The sequence below is a fragment of the Medicago sativa genome, chromosome 3 (genome assembly GCF_051527215.1).
Source record: "Medicago sativa cultivar Bolivia chromosome 3, Bolivia_mono, whole genome shotgun sequence".
Lineage (NCBI taxonomy): Eukaryota > Viridiplantae > Streptophyta > Magnoliopsida > Fabales > Fabaceae > Medicago > Medicago sativa.
This window is the reverse complement of record NC_140751.1, coordinates 66,094,964-66,114,755: the sequence shown is the minus strand read 5'-3', so window position 1 is coordinate 66,114,755 and position 19,792 is coordinate 66,094,964. Positions and strand designations below refer to the sequence as shown.

At 38.2% G+C, this 19,792-nt stretch overlaps 1 protein-coding gene and 1 non-coding gene across 2 annotated transcripts; both read right to left on the bottom strand.

The window, feature by feature from the left end:
- Nucleotides 1-1,225: 1,225 nt before the first annotated feature.
- Nucleotides 1,226-1,332, bottom strand: LOC146939291 (small nucleolar RNA R71). The gene has a single exon (XR_015033633.1). It is a non-coding gene; the product is annotated as a small nucleolar RNA R71 (small nucleolar RNA).
- A 16,329-nt stretch (nucleotides 1,333-17,661) lies between these two features.
- Nucleotides 17,662-18,378, bottom strand: LOC146939290 (uncharacterized). Its single transcript, XM_085749759.1, has one exon. It carries the CDS (start codon nucleotides 18,376-18,378, stop codon nucleotides 17,662-17,664), a length of 717 nt encoding a protein of 238 aa, XP_085605885.1.
- Nucleotides 18,379-19,792: the final 1,414 nt, after the last annotated feature.

Here is a 19,792-nt window from a genome sequence, read left to right as displayed (position 1 = left end):
GTGTTTCAACATTTTGCTACGACCATTTTTTAATAATAAAATTTCAAAAAATACTAAAAAAGAGAGTTATTTTGTGTAGTTTCTCATAATTATTTTTTTAGAGATATCTTTATGAAAAAAAATGATTTTTTTTATGTTAAATTTTTAACAATGAATACCTAAGTTACTATATGTCAAAATTATTCTTTTTAATTTAGGCTTAATAGCAGTTTTCTCCCCCTAACTTTCATTAAGTTGCGATTTTGGCCCCCTAAGTAAAAAAACTACAAAACCGCCTCCTAAGTTTTGCAACTGTAGCAGTTTTGGCCCCCCAATGCAAAAAAAAAAAAACACGTGGCACCTCACTTAGGGTGTCACGTCAGCGTAGACCGAGTCAAAGTTGACATTGGGGGCCAAAACTGCTACAATTGCAAAACTTAAGGGACGGTTTTGTAGTTTTTTTTCTTAGGGGGCCAAAACCGCAACTTTGGGAAAGTTAGGGGTTGCTATTAAGCCTTTAATTTATAAAAAATGAGTTCGAAATAAGATTTACCAAGTTTTCATAAAAAATCATTTTTAAATATATAAAGTGAAAATCCTTTTTAGTAATCACATGTATCCATGTTATGACATATTTTACATCGGACATGCCTTTATTAATAACTGTTGGTGCTATGCAAAATATGTTATGCAATTATTATAATCAAGTACACAATGTGTCTCTTTCTTTTTCTGTTTTTATTTTTATTTTTATTTTTCTGTTATCACTAACTTCTTGGGTTCTCAATTTTCTATGCGAAAAACCAGAAATCGAGTTGTAATAATCAACGAGATCGAAAGGTATTTGCATAAACGAAAGAGAGACGCACGAAATAACACCGCCATGGCCAATCGCACTCTCAAAGAGTATGCAACGCCGTCTACGGCTGAGCCACAAGCTGTTATTGTGTACCCAACGGTTGAGGATGACAACTTTGAAATCAAGCCTGCCCTACTTAACTTGGTGCAGCAAAACCAATTCTCGGGATCCCCCACTGAGGATCCCAATCTTCACATCTCTGTCTTCCTACGAATTAGTGGAACCATGAAGGAGAACCAAGAAGCCGTAAGACTTCATCTCTTTCCCTTTTCCTTAAGGGATAGAGCTAGCGCTTGGTTCCATTCCCTCGAAGTCGGTTCCATTACTTCATGGGATCAGATGAGGCAAGCATTCCTTGCCCGTTTCTTTCCACCATCTAAAACCGCCAAACTTAGAGACCAAATTACGCGGTTCAACCAAAAAGATGGGGAATCTCTCTATGAGGCGTGGGAGCGTTTCAAAGAAATGCTAAGACTTTGTCCCCACCATGGCCTAGAGAAGTGGCTTATAGTCCACACTTTTTATAATGGCTTGTCTTATACCACTAAGATGTCTGTTGATGCAGCTGCAGGTGGGGCACTTATGAACAAGAATTACACGGAGGCGTATGCCTTGATCGAAGACATGGCTCAAAATCACTACAAATGGACCGACGAAAGAGCCCTCTCTAGTTCTTCACCCTCCAAAAAGGAGGCAGGTATACACGAAGTCTCTAACTATGATCACCTTGCTTCTAAAATTGATACACTAACCGAAAAACTTGAAAAATTCAATGTTAGTGCTATCAATTCTGCTTCTACTCCTTCTTGTGAAATATGTGGTATAACTGGTCATGCTGGTGTTGATTGCCAACTAGGTAGTGCTATTAACGGTATTGAGCAAATGAATTATGCTCAATACAACCAAGGGATGAGACAAAATCAAAATTTTTATAAAAACCAAAATCCCTATGGACAAGTAGCACCACCCGGTTATGCAAACAACCAAAGAATCACTCAAAAATCCAATTTGGAAATTTTGTTGGAAAACTCCATTGCCAACCAAAACAAACAACTTCAAGAACTTAAAAACCAAACTGGATTTCTGAATGATTCTCTTTCCAAGCTCAATACCAAGGTTGATTCTATTGCTACTCACTCTAAAATGCTTGAAACACAAATCGCCCAAATAGCCCAACAAGTGGCTACATCTTCCCAAACACCGGGAGTCTTTCCTGGTCAAACCGAAGCCAACCCCAAAGCCCAAGTTAATGTCATATCTTTTAGGGGTAGTAAGTTAGGCGAAACTTTTGCTAAGGTTAAAAACATTGGGAAAGAAAATGTCAAGCCCTTAGGTGATAAAGTTGTGATAGAAGAAGCTAAACCACTTGAAGAAAACAAAACTCCATCCCCATTAAATCCTGATAAGCTTAAACTAGAGGGTAAGTTTGAAAAATTTGTTAACATACTTAGGAAGATTTGCATTAAACTTCCCTTTGCTGAAGCTTTGTCTAGGATGCCTCTATATGCCAAGTTTTTAAAGGAAATTTTTTCAAAGAAAAGGGCTATAGAGCATAATGAGACAATAGCCTTGGCTACGGAAACTAGTGCAATCATCCAAGAAGCACCCCCTAAGCTTAGAGATCCAGGTAGCTTTGCCATACCATGTGAAATTGGGAATGAAACCATAAACAAAGCCTTATGTGACTTAGGAGCTAGTGTTAGTTTGCTGCCTTTGTCTCTTCTTAAAAGGATAGGGATAGGAGAGTTGAAACCTACCGAAATGGAACTAAAAATTGCTGATCGTTCTACCATGAAACTTGTAGGATTTGTCGAGGACATACCTGTTAAGATAGAGGGGATATACATCCCCACTGATTTTGTAGTCGTTGACATTGAAGAGGACGATGATGTCCCCATAATCCTAGGTAGACCTTTCCTTGCAACTGCAGGAGCTCTCATTGATGTTAAACTTGGTAGGATAGTCTTTCAAGTGAGTGATAAGATGGTAGGATTTGAGTTGGAAAACGTTATGAAAGGTCCCGCTCTTTACTCTTGTTGCATGCTTAATGATCATGTTGTGAAAGAACGTTTTATAGCGTCATCTACACAATATGATATCTTTGATCCATTCTAAGGACTCTTTCTAACCGTCAAGCTAATGACATTAAAAGAGCGCTTCGTGGGAGGCAACCCACGCATTTAATTGCTTTTGTTTGTTTTTCTTTGTTTTAAGTTGTTTTGTAGGTAATTGCCCAAGTGTGATTCGAAGAAAAATCAAGAAATTGAAAATTTTTGAAGCCCCAGGACCAGAAAGGTGGCACGGCCCGTGCTAGGTATGGCACGGCCGTGCCAAGTTTTTAAGATAAAAAAGGGCCATTGAAGTCAGAACGTTGGCACGGCCCGTGCCAAGGGTGGCACGGCCGTGCCCGACCTCTTGTACCCCATATAACAAATTTTTTCTCTTCTTCTTCCTCATTCTCAAACCACAAACCTCTCTCTACCTTCAAACTTCTCTCTAACCTTCAAACCTTCAAACCTCCATATCTCCCTCAAATCTTAACCAAATCACTCAATTCTTTCACCAATCAACCACAAACTTCATCCCAAACAAAAACCACCGATCAAAAACATCTTTCATCCATCCAAAACTATAATTCACCAAAACCCTAATCTTTCAAAACCTAACATAAACACCACAAAACCTTAACCAATCTCCATATCCAACCCAACAAACCTTCCTTAAACATCAACCCCAACCCTAAACCAATCCTTTCCACCACAAATCCTCCCAAACCCTAAACCTTCAAAACCAATTCCAACAAGGGTCAATGGCTTCAAGAAGAAGTGGTAAAGAACCAGCAAGCTCTCAAGGAGGACCTCCCCCAAAGAAGCAAGCACAAGTGAAAAATCATGGGATTCAGTTCAAAAACAACAAGCAACGGGACAGGTATAAAATTCTCATCTCTAAACACTTGCATCCTTCTCGTTATCCAGATCCCAATACTTTAGATGTGCTAGAACTGTTTGATGATGTCTCTAGGTTGATAGGAAAGATAGGTTGGACTGATTTGCTGAAACCTATGAGGGGTTATGAAAACTTCACTTATGAATTTTTAAGCTCAATTATTTTCACTAAAGATAAGTTGGATTTTGATAACCCTAACCATAGAGTTGTTTTCCGGTTAATGAATATTGATTATGACATGTCACTTCAGCACTTTTGTGAAGCCTTAGGTTTTGCAAATGTAGGATATATTCATGATCATTGGGATCCTAGCCTAAAACCGGATAACTATGACCCAGCTGCCTTTTGGACACGCATTACCGGCGTTTCCAACTATGTTCCTAGAGCCAACAAAGCTAGCAACATCCACAACCCCATACTTAGGTACCTCCAAAGGGTAATGGCTTACACTATTTGGGGTAGAACCGAGCTAGGAAACACTAGAACCGATGAATTGTTCATGCTATGGGCAATGCTCCACAACCACCCCGTCAATACTTGTTTTTATTTGATTGATTACCTAGACTTTGTCGGTACTAGACCGGCCGGTAGAGGAGACATAGTGGTGGGTGGCATCATTACATATATAGCTAGGTGTTTTGGAGTGGGTGAAGATGAGGGGATCAAACCAATTGAGGGAAACAATAGGCTTAACATAGAGACCCTTATTGCTATGAATTTCATCAAACATCGTCCACCACTCCATTACCAACTTAAGCTAAATGTGCCAATCATGTTTTTATTGCCTAACCCATCTCGGACTACCACCGAGGTGGAAGAAAATTGGTTGTATGTTAATAATGTGCAGGTTCTTGGTGAGCAAGATGATGATGAGGGAGAAGGTGCTAACTTGCACCATGATGAAGGAGAAGGTGCTAACTTGCACCATGAAGAGGGGCACCATGGCCATGAACCCGGTGATCTTAATGAAAATCAAAGATGGACATGGATTCACAATGAAATCGAGAGGATGAGCACCGAGCAACAAAGGCAAGGTGTTGAGATCTCCGGCCTTCGCAATGAAGTTCAAAGGGGCAACCGTGTCAATAATGAAAATAATGAGATGCTCCGTCGGATGATGCAACACCTCCAACTTCAAGGTCCTCCTTACGGACCTCAATAAACAAATGTGAGCTTTCCTCTTCCTCTCTTCTCTTCTTCTTCTTCCTATCTCTCTCATTCTTCTTCTACTCATCTCATTCTTCTTCTCCTTCTATTTCTTCTTCTTCTTTTAATTTCTTTTTCTTTTGAATCATTGAGGACAATGCTTCCCCTAAGTGTGGGGGGGGGCCTAATAAAGTGTCTAGAGTCGTAGTGTTCCCAAACTCCCTTGAACTTTATTCTTTTGTTTTGTTTTTATAGCAAGAGGCATGACTAAGTAGCTTGTTTTTAATGTAAATATGGCATGAAAATTTTTGTTTTGTCTCTTCTTTAGGTCGCCTCTTGTACATGAAAATAGTTTCTTGTGTTTCTTATGTTCTTGCTATACCCATGTCTTGTCTTAATGTGAAAATTCTCCAATGAGAAAAGCACCCGGTTGCAATCCTTGAGCAAATGTATGAATAGGTATTTTAAGGAACACGTTCTATCTTTAGTGTTAACTTGGGCCCTTTAAAGTCTTAAGAGTAAAAGTAGTATAAGTTTGTGTGGGAAAATTAATCAAATTGTTCTTAATTGTTATATTCTTTTTAATTTGTTAATGTTAAATGGGGCGGGAGAATGGCACCAACATGTGGGGGAAAGGACAATCCCTAACTTCCAAATTGTGGTGGTGACTCCCTAATTGAACTTAAGTTCCAAATCCCTCAAATGAGGAAAACAAATTCATCAATGCTAGGGGGAAAGGACACCCTCTCCAAAAAGACTTCCTACGCGGAGATGATAAAATTTTGCAGCACTACTTAGGGTGATTTTGAATCTAGGAGGAAAGGACAATTACATCCAAAAAGACTTCCTATGAGGATAGATAGCCCCTAAGCATCTGCAGCCCCTTGTGCTTAATTGTTATATCTAATTTAATTTTTAACTCAAATTCCCATCACTCTTATATGAAATGAAGAAAGGACTTTTCTCGGTTACTTTAGCACTAAGGATAGAACCTATTCCTCATAATATCTGTTTTATACAGGAGCAAGAAAAGGGTTGGACTGCACACACACACTCACTTGAGACTTGATGTTGGGTAGAATAGGTTCATGAGAAGTATTTGAAATTGTAATTAGTGTACTTGAGGCAAAGCCTTTCTCTAGAGACATTTGTTCTTAATATTGCCATAATAATCTTTTTGCTGCTATGTTTGTTGCCTTTTGCTTGAGGACAAGCAAAGATTCAAGTGTGGGGGAGTTTGATGAGTCATAGATAGTCTAATTTATTGCCTTATTTAGTTTAGTTTTATTTTAGATTTGATTTAGTTTTATTGCATTTTATTTTATATTAGAATATTTTACTTCAAATTATGTTTTATTTTATTTTAGGAATAAATATATGGTGGAAGGTGCCTTGGAGCAAAAGAAAGAGGACTGGAGCAAAATACAGCGCAAGAATACGAAGATACGGGGCAAAAATATATTCCCCCAACTCAGAAGCTTGGCACGGCCCGTGCCAACATGTGGCACGGCCGTGCCCGTCCCCAGAGCCACTTTTGCTGCTTTTTCTTCAAGGCCAAGTTACCCTGTTGCGGCTTTACCGTTTTACCCTTTTAGTTGCTTAGTTTCTAAGTCAATTGTAAAGCTATAAATAGAGTAGCTCTCCACCATAAACACTCATGCTTTACTTTGTTTATTTCAAGTATTATTTTAATAAAAGTCTTTATTTTCCCTTTTACTTTCCTTGCAATTTATTTTACCGTATTTCTCTCTTCTTCCTCCATGTCTACGATGAACATGAGTGAGTAGACTTCTTAGTCTTAGGATTATTGGGGAGTCTAATGACTCAATCCTAAACAAAACATGTCTAAACCCTAATTTCTATGTAACCCTAATTTCTAATCTAGATTCACCGTCTTAACGTGGATTAACAATTATCAAACTGTGGAAGCGAAAGCGGAGGGTTTGATAATCGTTAATCCATCATCCCAAACATCAATTCATAAAGCGAGAGCGGAGCTTTGATGTTGGAACAAGTGAATCTAGACAATAGTTGCAAAACAGTGAAATAGTCTTTGCAACTATTGAGACAAAGAGTAGTTTCAATCCTATATGCATCTTCTAGTAATCATGTCAGTGAAATAGGCTTGGTTGCTAGAAGTAAACTCTCACCGGACTTTCATCGGAAAGGTGAGGGGCTAAGGGAAACCGGTCTTTAGAAATTAGTGTGTAAATCATGAAATTAGATGTTTAGGTTTTGTCTAGTGAAGGATTAGTTATTAAGATGAACCAATGATCCTAAGGCCCTTTTATTATTATTGTTTTTACCTTCAGCAATCAAACCCTTTCTAATCAACTTTCTCTCCTCTAATCATTCATTAAAAGTTAATTAAGTTGAACAACTCCCTAGCGGAATGATACTCTACTTACTACTATTACTTCGATAGGCCGTGCGCTTACGGTTTGGCTCTATCATTGGCCCATCAACCATTCCCATGCAGCTACATCAACTTTCTTAATCTCATCCATATTTGCCTTCCAACCTTGGAAATATGTAGCTTTAGCAGCTCCCATCATCAAGTCCCTTATTAGAGTACCTCCACCAAATTTCTTCTTGAAGTTAGCATACAAATGTCTTAGGCAGAACCTGTGCTCAACAGTCTCAAACAACTCTTCAAACACACTCATTAGTCCCTGAAAATATACAACAACAATAATGTTACAATAATAATCCATGATCTGATATGAATAAATTAAATAGACTGACAACACTTACCTTCTGCTGATCTGATATGAATACATATCTTTTATCTTCCCCAATGTCATCCAACAGCAACTCCATGAACCACATCCAGCTTGCCCTACACTCAGTTTCCACAATGCCAAATGCAAGAGGAAAGTACTGGTTATTTGGGTCTCTACCAACAGCAATCAGCAGTTGACCCCCCATACTTTGTCTTTAGATGACAACCATCAACCCCAACAAATGGCCTATATCCATTTGTAAACCCTTTTTTGCAGCCATCAAAACAAAAGTAAAATGATCCAAACCTGGGTTGTAATCCTAGATCTGGCCTATCAACATTGATTTTCACACTGTTTCCAGGACACACTCTTATAGCAGCATATCTCCTTATCATTGAGTATTGACCATCAGCATCACCCTTAACAATCTTTTGAGCGATTTGTTTTGCTTTCCAGGCCCTACCTTTGGTGATACCCAATGCATGATTTGTCCTCATGTCGTCCATGATGTCCTCTATGGTTACCTTCTTATTTGTTTGGAGCTTCTTAACCACATCAAAGTTAGCCACCCACCTAGAACAAGCAGATTTGTTTTTTGTTTTCCTTGCACATGTGTGGTCTGGATCCAAAGACTTTATCTGATAAGTGTGACTGGTCCCCACTCTAGAGCAAAAGACCAAATAACCACATTCTTGTTTGCAAATTACCCTTACCCTACCAGGTTCATTTTTTGGCATCTTTATTTCATGCCCATTCAGCACATTCCACTCAATTATTGCATCCTTGAATTCTCTCATTGAATTAAACTCCATACCTAACTTAAACTCATAGTTTTCATTTAATTGCTCCTTTCTAAACCTGGAATATTTGGGCCCATTCTCATGGTCAGAGTTATCAGGGTCTGAGCTATCTAGTTCATCACTATGGTACTCTTCTGCTTCATCCTCAACTTTCTTCCCTTTACTAATAAGCATCTTCACTTTCATTTTTTTCTTAGGAGTATTACTCTTCAATGGTGATTTTGAAGCACAAGTCTTAATCCTCAAAGACTTTCCACCAACATCTACTCTGTTACTTCCACTCACAGGTGCATCCACTTCAACATAGGCAAACCCATCATTAAGTGCAGTTGCCCTCTCATCCTCACTGTCATCAAACTTCACACCTTTGGCACCGCCATCATCACTTGAATACATCAACATATTGTCTTCATATTCCCCACTAGACTCATTCAAATCCACAAAGTTTGGCATATCAACCTTGACAGACATATTAGTAACGTTATGCTCAACATAAATTTGTCCATCAATTCCATCACCTACAGCATGGATGGCAACCTCATCTGCAATGTGGTCTTGGTGAAGTTGAACAAACTCATTCACAATCCTATCCATTTTACACCACAGCCTAATCTCATGTTCTTGATAACCCCAGCTACACACAAGTTGCCTAAAACACCTACTTTCCAAGCATCTGGAACTAAGTCAGAGACAATGGTTTGAACCCCACCTCTGTAGAATATGATTTCTTCCCTAACAAACTCTCCCCCATGGTGAAAAATGCAATTGAACTTAGTGTTGTCCTGCATGAATATTCACATGAATATTCACAACATAATAGACAAGTTCACATGAATATTCACAACATAAACCCTTAAAAATTCACAACTTCTTTAACGTTTTCCTCCTTTTGCTCTTTACCAGTACCGCAACAACAATAAACAAACAAAGAAAGAGCATGCATATTCAAAAACAAACACAAGAAAGTAAAGGGATTCGCGTATTAGACAACTTACATCAGCAACTAGAGCTCTAGCGTTTTCCTTAACTGTCGATTGCCCTTCGATCGTCTCCTGCATCTTCTTCACAACTTCGTTCGTCTTCTCTCCTTCCTTCGTCATCTCTGCTTCCTTCGTCGTCACCTTCGTCGTCACCGTCGTCATCTTCTTCTTTCGTAGCTTTTTCGTTTTGTTCTTCGCACCATTCTTCATCGTTTTCATTGATTTTCTGGGTTACGATTTTCTGGGTATCGATTTCTATAGGGTTTGTGTTAGAGAACTTGGGGTTTCTTTGTCTCAATGTCTCATTGTTCAAAACAATCACAAGGGTGGAATGATGAAAAAACGTTACATATTCACTTCCATTTTTTAAATAGTTTTTAGGAATTAATATTAATATTGAGTTTTAAAAAAACGAAAAATAAAATTTAACAAATTTCAATTAAAAAAAAATGATTTTCACACATGGCAGGTGAAAAAATAAATAAATATTAAAAATTAATTACATGTCAGCGCCACATCAGCTAAGTTGATGAGTTGGAGGGAGGAGGGTGGAAAACCGGAATTTTTTTTTTTTACAAGGACACAAACCAGACGAAAAATTTCATAAGGTTGAAAACTGGAAATGACATATATTACAGGGGTGAAAAACACTATTCACCCAATAGTCTATTACACGCCAAAACTAAGTTTCTTTCCAAAGTCCACAACTACAATTCATAAGTCTAATAAATTAACTTAACATTTTGGTTTGGTTGGGTTTAGTATGGGAAAGGAAAGTTGTTTTCCACCATGGGAAATTTTTTTTTGACCATTAGATTAAACAAGGAACATACTTTTATCATAGACATTCAACACAAGATTTTTTCACTCCATCTCTCTCACCCACTTTCACTCTCCTCCATCTCTCTCACCCACCACTTGGAGCAATATCACAATCTAGAATTTCTTTTGCTTCACCACAATCTGGAATATTTGGATCTCATGATAAAAAGCATAACCCATTAATCTACTTGTTTCCATTAATCTACTTGTTTCATTTGTTAATCTTGTTATACCATTTTTCTCTGCTGTACCATTTAAGGTTAGGTTTTTAGGACCAACATCCTTAACTGGTTTACGTCAAAAATGGTGGTTTACGATAGTCCCAACTACTACACCACTGACACCACAACAAGAACAAGCCAACAATATGAATTCACAAAAAAATTTCAAACCCATCACTCCAAATTTCTCAATCAGGGAGAAAACTCGGAGACCCCCGGTTCGTCAAGTAGACATTTGGAACAGTAGCATTACGAAGGTCAAGGACAGGACGACGATCGGAAATAAGACAAAAGTGGGAGTAGTGTGACGATGGTTGGAGGCAAAGAGGAGGTAGTGGAGCGACTGGGATGTGTCGAAAATTCCAAATCTTAACAAACAAACAAACAAAAAATGGTCTTCTCCACTTTGCAAAAGAGGAAAAAAAATATGGTGCAGGCACTCCATGATAAAATCAGTACTCTTGTGTAATCTAATGGTTAAAAAAAAACTTTCCCATGGTGGGAAAAACTCTCCTTTCCCATACTAAACCTCACCCACATAATTATACTTTTGTTAGTTATGGGGTGGCATTTAGGGTGGGAATGGGAAAGATTCTCCCACCATGGGAAAGTTATTTTAGACTTTTAGATCAAATAAAGAACATTGTTTTATCATGGACTCTCACCATCAGATTTCTTTCACACATCCTCCACAACCCATCTTCCTCGTTGTCCTCACCATCTCATTGCACCTTCTCTCTCCATCCCTGCCGGAATTCCTTCATAAAATATTATGCATTTTTCAAAAAAATTACACTAATTTGTGAGATTTGTGAGATTTATGAAATTTTATAATATTCTAATTTTTCAAATTTGTACACAGATTTGCAAATTATGTATGTTAATTATTCACTCTAGTGTTTGTTGCAATGTTATTCATCTTCAATTTTTTACCATGGTGGACCTTCACCTCTTCAACACAAACTCCAAATCCAGAATTCGACCAATCCATACTGACCCGGTTGAGCAACCACACAATAGCTACATATCCTTGAATAAAAAACTAGAGAGAATTCAAGAGTGAAGGGAGAAGGGGATAACTTGTGTAGATCTAGCTGAAACTGAACTTTTGGTCGAAAAAAGAAGAAGTTGAAGCTGAAAAATCTTGACCCATTTGTCATTGAAACTTGGAGTAAAAATTTTATAGAAAGAAGAAAAAATACTGAGAACACTGAACAGCTTGTAGATAGAGAGAGAGAAAAAATAAAGTGTAGATAGACCATAATAAGATCAATACACCTCTTTAATCTAAAGGTAAAAATACAACTTTCCCATGGTATGAGAATCTTTCCCCTTCCCACCCTAAATGCCACCTAGTTATGGTTTGGAGAAAATCTAAGTCCAATATGTCCACATATTATTTTTCTTTTCTTCAAGTTGTAGGTCCATACGTATAGAGGTGAAGCCACTTGAGAATTAAAAAAATCAAAGTATATATTATAAACGAGTTGAAACAAGTTTAATAACTTTTTCTGGTTTATTTTATAACACTAAAACCGTATTAACCAATTTTAATTTCTCACTAGAAACACTAGTTTTCTTTTTGATTGGGACAATATAAGATATTAGTTAAGTATAATCAAAGGGTTCTTGTGATGATATTATATTAGATCCTCAAGAACAAAATAAATCAAATAAGTACTGTACGTTCTTGATATATACTAGAAAGTAGGAATTGAAAATAAAGGAATAGTAAGGAAGACAAGGAAACAAAGAATCATTAGAGAAGAGATTAGGGGATAAAAGGGGAAATTTAGAAACAAACCTTTGATTGATTCTAGCTTTTGGGTTATGGTTTATATATATGTATATGTATATGTACTAGGGAACAACAGAAGAGTGAGCAACAGAAGGAAAAGGAAGTAAGAAAGAAGAGTGACAAAGAAAGAAAGAAAGAAAGAAGAATGAAGTAAGAAGAAGAGATAAGAGATAAGAGAGAAGAGAGAAGAACTAAGAGAGATGGGAGTTTATGGTTTTGTAGAGAGAGAAGTAGGAAGAAAGAAGAGAGAAGGAAGTAAGAAACGTGAAAGAAGAAAGAAGAAAGAAGAGAGAAGATCAAATGAGAGATTGAGAATTTGGTTGGCTTGGTTCACTTGTAAAGACAACCACAACAATTCCTAGCCCTTGGATCAAAGTTAGGTCTTAACCTTCCACTCAATCTTGGTCACCAAGATTTCTTATTAAAGAAAATAGGATTAAATGTAGGTCATTGGATTGAAATAGCAAGTACATGTGCTCTAAATCATAGCCATATATTCATTCTTACTTGGTCATCAAGTTAATTTTCATTACGAATGGGCGCGGTTGACAATGATACGTGATACCGATAATGTAATGCCCAAATTGAAAGTGTCTAGAATATTCAATAAGTACGTTAAAACTGATATTGGATACATTAATTATACAATACGGAAACGACCTCAGTCTTTAGATACAAAGCCAACATGAGTCTTATGTTACATTATTTTCACAAGATAGTCGAACGAAACTTGGTTACAAAGTTCTTTACAACACATCAAATAATATAACATATGCATCAAGTAGAAAGACACAAGGTCGGTATCCTGAACGCACGATCAATCCAAAGCTTTCTCTTTACCTTTGCCGCGGGAAACCTGTGAACCTGAACAAATAAGGAAAGGGATGAGACATAATGTCTCAGTGAGTTCTACCTAACCCTAGGCTATTGGTAACCTCGGGGAAAACCTACGGTTACCACGTGTCTACAATACATCCTGATGGTTGATTATACCTGTGTGGACATGCTTGTCTAGACGGTCGTGCATACTAGACCCGTCGTAGGTTCATCTTAACTTGTCATAGGTCTTGCTTACTTCATACGTGTCATGGTGGTTAAAGGGAATTTAAGACCGCTATGCCAAGATACACAAAATGCATCGAGGCTTAAACATAACATATTCATGACACGATTCTAAACCGAATGATTAGGAAAAACCTAAGATCGTCATCAGTAAATCTTCGTAACTCGCTCAAGTCTAATCATCATATCATACATAGTCATATTCATTCATTAAGTTAGAGGTTAGCGTGGAATAACAACATTATCTGAGTTCATTTTACGGAGAGCCCCAGGGTGGAGCAATCCCGAGCACAATCCCTTATCTAACCGATGAAAACCTATCTAAGGTACATCAGAATCCCTTTGTGACGTGCGGGTCCTCGTTACGAAGCTTATCCCGTTTCACCTAGCGGAAACCCCTTGAGATCCAACCTAGCGTGGATCACAAGAGACACGACACCTACATCTTGCTTATAGTTTCTTAGTGAATTGATTAAACTAATCGCTTCACGTTTTAACATACGTAAGTTCATGCTTAACATTCTAGTTCTCGACTTTCTAAGTCGAGGCTCTATGCTTTCTTCCATACTTAGTGTTATTTCCTACCCGTATCCAGGATCGTGTCATAACATCTCATGTGTTATTCGTCATTGAAATTATTAATGTTGTTCATGCATTTCATTACCAATATCTTTAAGTGTGATGTACAATGAATACTTGACTTCGAGGGGTTTTTAAAAGTTATAAGAATCTGCATGGAAAAGTCTCGTTGAAACCACTGCATGACATAAAGTTTTCAAAAAAAAGTGTTGTGCTGTGGAATCTCGCGTAAGCGAGCTCCAAGCGAGATGCCAAGCGAGATTCTTGCTTGAGCGAGCTCCAAGCGAGATGCCAAGCGAGATTTAAATTTGATTCGACATTGATTTCGCTTGAGCAAGGTTCTTCAGTACCAGACCTACAAAATTCGTGTTTTTGACCTCTAAACCTCAAAATTGAGTTTCCAATGCACACAAGACACCCAAAACACATAGAAAACAGTTTAGAACAATTACATGGCAGCAAACAACATGATTTCAATGATTAATGGTAAAAAGGGTACTAATTCTCCTAGCACATAACCTAACAAAATTCATATTGTCTCATAAGAAATCACACAACCCAAAGGTAGTATAAGCTATCTAAGAACTTACCTTGCAAGAACTGAAGTGAAACTCAATTATCCTAAGTGTTACACCAAAACCCTAGATATTAGAATCAAGTGGAGAAAGCTTGCTCCAAGAATACTAAGTTGTTTCAATCAAAAGCTACTCAATCCTTGCATAATTACTTGCTTGAAGAAGAAATCATTAAGTGAAGATGGATTAAAGAAAGGATGGGGATCAATTTCTAGAGAGGGAAGAGAGCAAAAGTTTTCTTCAAAACCTAGAGAGAGGAAGTTTTAAAACAAATGAGTTTTTTGGGACTTAAATGCTCGCATTCTTATCGTTAATAGGTATTACTTCGTAACATGAAAAAGTGGGATGTTACACTCTACACCCCTTTAAAAAAAAATCCGTCCTCAAAATTTAGAACATACCTGAAAACAAATGTGGGTACTGGTCCATCATCTCCGATTCAAGTTCCCACGTAGCTTCACCATCCGGCGAACCTTTCCATACTACCTTCACTATTGGAATCTCTTTGTTCCTGAGGGATTTGACGTCATGATCTAGTATCCTTTTTGGTTCCGGCTGAAACGTCAAGTCCGATTTCAATTCTATGGAGTCCAGTTCAACTGGCTGGAAAGGATTCATAATATACTTCTTCAATTGAGATACATGAAACACATCGTGTAAACCTGACATGGCTGGCAGTAAAGCTAACTGGTAAGCCAGTGGACCAATACGCTTGAGTATCAAAAATGGTCCCACATACCTTGGACACAATTTCTTAGTTCTGAAGACACCTCTTAAACCCAATTTAGGTGTAACCTTTAAGAACACATGATCACCTTCACTAAACTCCAAAGGTCTCCGTCTCTTGTCCGTATAACTCTCCTAACGACTCTGAGTTGTTCTCATCTTTTCCTGAGTTGATTTAATTTTCAGAGTTGTTTCTTGAATGATTTCCGGTCCAATAATGCCCTTATCTCCAACTTCGGCCCAACATAAGGGAGTTCTACACTTCCTACCATACAATGCTTCATAAGGTGCTATTCCGATACTCGAGTGATAGCTATTGTTGTAGGAAAATTCTATCAAAGGCAAATGATTATTCCAACTCCTACCCTCTTCTAAAATATAAGCACACAACATATTTTCTAAGTTTTGAATAGTCCTCTCTGACTGAGTCAGTCTACGGATGATGAGACGTGCTCAACTTCAAGGGGGTCCCTAAAGCTCTTTGAAAAGCCTTCCAAAAGTGTGAAGTGAATATTGGATCTCTATCCGACACTATACTCAATGGAACACCGTGTAGCTTGAATATCTCTGAGATGAACAATTCTGCATACTGTGATGTTTTGTAGGTAGATTTAACCGGTAAGAAATGAGTGAACTTGGTTAATCTATCCACGATCACCCAAATCGAGTCATGTCCTTTCTGAGTACGGGGTAAGCCTACCACAAAATCCATAGATATCTACTCCCACTTCCACTGTGGAATCTCTAATGGTTGAAGCAAACACGCTGGTCTCTGATGTTCAATCTTGATTTGTTGACATACAATGCACCTCGCCACAAACTCTGCAATATCTGTTTTCATACCAGGCCACCAATAATCTTTCTTTAGGTCTTGATACATCTTGGTAGCACCAGGGTGAATTGAGAAACTACTCTTGTGTGCTTCTTCTAAAATCAACCTTTTAAGTTCTGAATCATTCAGAACACAAATCCTTCCTTCGAACAAAATTGCTCCATCCGAAGCCATAGAAAATTCTGGATGACCAACTCTCTTCCGCAATTCATCATCTACTTCCTGTGCTTGTACAATTCTTGACCGCAAATCACCGGAGACTTCTAGTCTGTGTAACCAAATACCATCGTCATCCTCCGATGCTTCAAGGTTAAGGTCTCAGACCTTCTCATATAACTTACAAGTATGAATCATGACTTCAACTTGAGCTAAAGTCTTGCGACTCAAAGCATCTGATACAACATTGGCCTTTCCTGGATGGTATTTCAAATCAAAATCAAAATCCTTTAGATACTCCATCCAACATCTTTGCCTCATATTCAGATCCCTCTGATCAAACAAGTATTTCAAACTTTCGTGGTCACTGAATAGTTCAAATTGCGCTCCATACAAGTGATGTCTCCATATCTTCAAAGCAAAAACTATAGCGGCCAATTCTAGATCATGAGTGGGATAGTTTTCTTCATGCGTCTTGAGCTGTCTGGATGCATAAGCTATTACACTGTTTTCTTGCATAAGTACACAACCGAGCCCTTTAGACGATGCATCACAAAACACATTGTATTTCTTCTCAGGGTCTGGAATAGTTAAAATTGGGGCTTGAGTTAACTTCTTCTTCAGAGTCCTGAAACTTTTCTCACATTCTTCATCCCATTCAAATGGCACATCCTTCCTTGTAAGTCGTGTTAATGGAAAAGTGATCTGGAAAAAATTCTTAATAAATCATCGGTAGTAACCAGCTAATTCCAAAAAGCTTCGAACCACTGAAACATTCTTCGGTCTAGTCCAATTCTGAACAGCCTCTACTTTCGACTGATCGACCTGAGAAATAACATGACCCAGGAACTTGACTTCTGACAACCAAAATTCACACTTACTGAATTTTGCATACAATTGCTTCTCCCGAAGAATATCCAATACTATCCTTAAATACTGAACATGTTCCTGCGGGTTCTTGGAATAAACCAAAATGTCATCAATGAAGATAATGACAAATTGATCTAGATACGGCTGAAAAATCCGGTTCATATAGTCCATGAAAACTGCTGGAGCATTAGTCACACCGAATGACATAACTAAAAATTCATAGTGTTAGTAACGCGTTCTAAAAGCCGTCTTGGACACGTCTGAAGACTTGATACGAATCTGATGGTAACCCGATCTAAGATCAATTTTCGAAAAAACTGTCGCTCCCTTAAGTTGATCCAGTAGATCATCAATTCTCGGAAGAGGATACTTATTCTTATTAGTCACCTTATTTAGCTGGCGATAATCAATACACAACCTCATACTGCCATCTTTCTTCTTAACCAACAATACCGGTGCACCCCAAGGAGACACACTGGGCCTAATGAAATGCTTTCGAATAAGTTCTTCGAGTTGAGATTTCAATTCTTTGATTTCCAAAGGTGACATTCTGTAAGGTGCTACAGACACTAGTTCCGCTCCCGGAATCAAATCAATTGAAAACTCAATTTCTCTTTCTGGGGTAAACTCGTAATGTCGGCCGGAAAAACATCCAGATCCTTACTAACAATTGGAATATCATTAGGACTTACATCTGACTCTGAAGTCACAGTGAGCATGACGTAGAAACCCTTATCCTGAGCACAAATAAATTGAACCATCTGATAGGTGTGCTTAAGCAATTCTGACAAGGCCACTCCTTCAACCGTGTTACTAGTAGGCATGTAAATACTCTTCTCTGCACACCGTATATACACATGATTTGCTGAAAGCCAGTCCATGCCTAATATCACATCAAGTTGTTTCATGCGTAGACATACTAAGTTTATATAATATGTCTTGCTAGATTTGGTGATAGGGCAGTTCTCACAAACATAGTTCGCTACAATTCCTCCATCGGTGGCTGTAGTCACCATCATAGGGGGATTTAGTAATGAGACAGTTAATTGAAGAGCTTCAACACATTGGAAAGAAATGAAAGAACATGTTGCACCACAATCAAACAAAACTCTAATAGGATTCTGACCAAGAAAACACATACCGCCAAGAAAATCCTCATTAACTTGAGCTTTCTTCCCATCTAGTGAATACACCCTGCCCTTGCTCATAGTGGTATTTACGCCTTCGTCTTTGTTCCCTCTGTTTGGACAATTTTCCATGTAGTGTCCAGTCTGACCACAAGCATAACAAGAGTCGCTACCCATCTTTCATTCCCCAGTATGTGTCCTTCCACATTTCTTGCAAGTTGCAAAAGGCTTGAATGAACTTGGCTGCTTCCCTTTCTGAGGAGAACCCTTTGGCTTCAACTTTTCATGATGTCTATCAACAAAGTTGCCTCTCCTTCTATCAAAAGCTGTAGAACCATCTCTAACCGCTTTGTCAAAACCTCTTTCAGCTTCTAGACTGTTGTGCACCAGCATATTCGTCGTGGGTGGAATAACGGGACAACTCCTCAAACTTCCTGGTGAACTCTGTCATATACATATTGTCATGCTTCAACTGAAGAAATTCTTGCTCCTTCATGCACGGAGAGGTAGTTCCCTAACACTACTTGTTTGAAATTATCCCAGTTCATCTCCATACCACTGGTTCTCATACGACGTTGAGCAGTCTCCCACCAGTCTTTCGCTGCACCACGGAATTGATTGGTTGCAAAGATTACTTTTTCATCCTCAGTACAATCAGCCATACGAAAAATCTTCTCCATGTGTTTAATCCACTTCTTAGCCTCTTATGGTTCACCACGACCATTGAATTCTGAAGGGTGATTCCGATTGTACTCTCGGAAAGCTGGATTCCCAACAACCGGGGGTGATGGATGCTGTTGATGAACTTCTGGACCTTGTTGCATAGCTGTATCCCACTGTTGTTGAGACTGAGCATTTTGCTGGATCTGTTGTTGCATCAAACACATCATTTGTTGATTCTGCCTCTTTGTTCTCCGGACATTTTTCTCTAATTGTCATATTCAAGTCAAAGTGATCAATTTCAACTAAATATAACAATAAGAATAAACATCCTAGACTCAAAGAGAACAACTACTTGGATTGTAATCTTAATGACCCAAGGCACGATCTGAAATGACCTGCTCTGATACCAAATTGTAACGCCCAAATTGAAAATGTCTAGAATATTCAATAAGTGCGTTAAAATTGATATTGGATACATTAATTATACAATACGGAAACGACCTCAATCGAGAGTTTAGAAACAAAGCCATCTTGAGTCTTATGTTACATTATTTTCACAAGATAGTCGACCGAAACTTGGTTACAAAGTTCTTTACAACACATCAAATAATATAACATATGCATCAAGTAGAAAGACATAAGGTCGGTATCCTGAACGCACGATCAATCCAAAGCTTTCATTTTACCTTTGCCGCGGGAAACCTGTGAACCTGAACAAATAAAGAAAGGGATGAGACATAATGTCTCAGTGAGTTCTACCTAACCCTATGCTATTGGTAACCTCAGGGAAAACCTACGGTTACCACGTGTCTACAATACAACGTGACGGTTGATTATACGTGTGTGGACATGCTTGTCTAGATGGTAGTGCATACTAGACCCATCGTAATTTCATCTTAACTTGTCATAGGTCTTGCTTACTTCATAT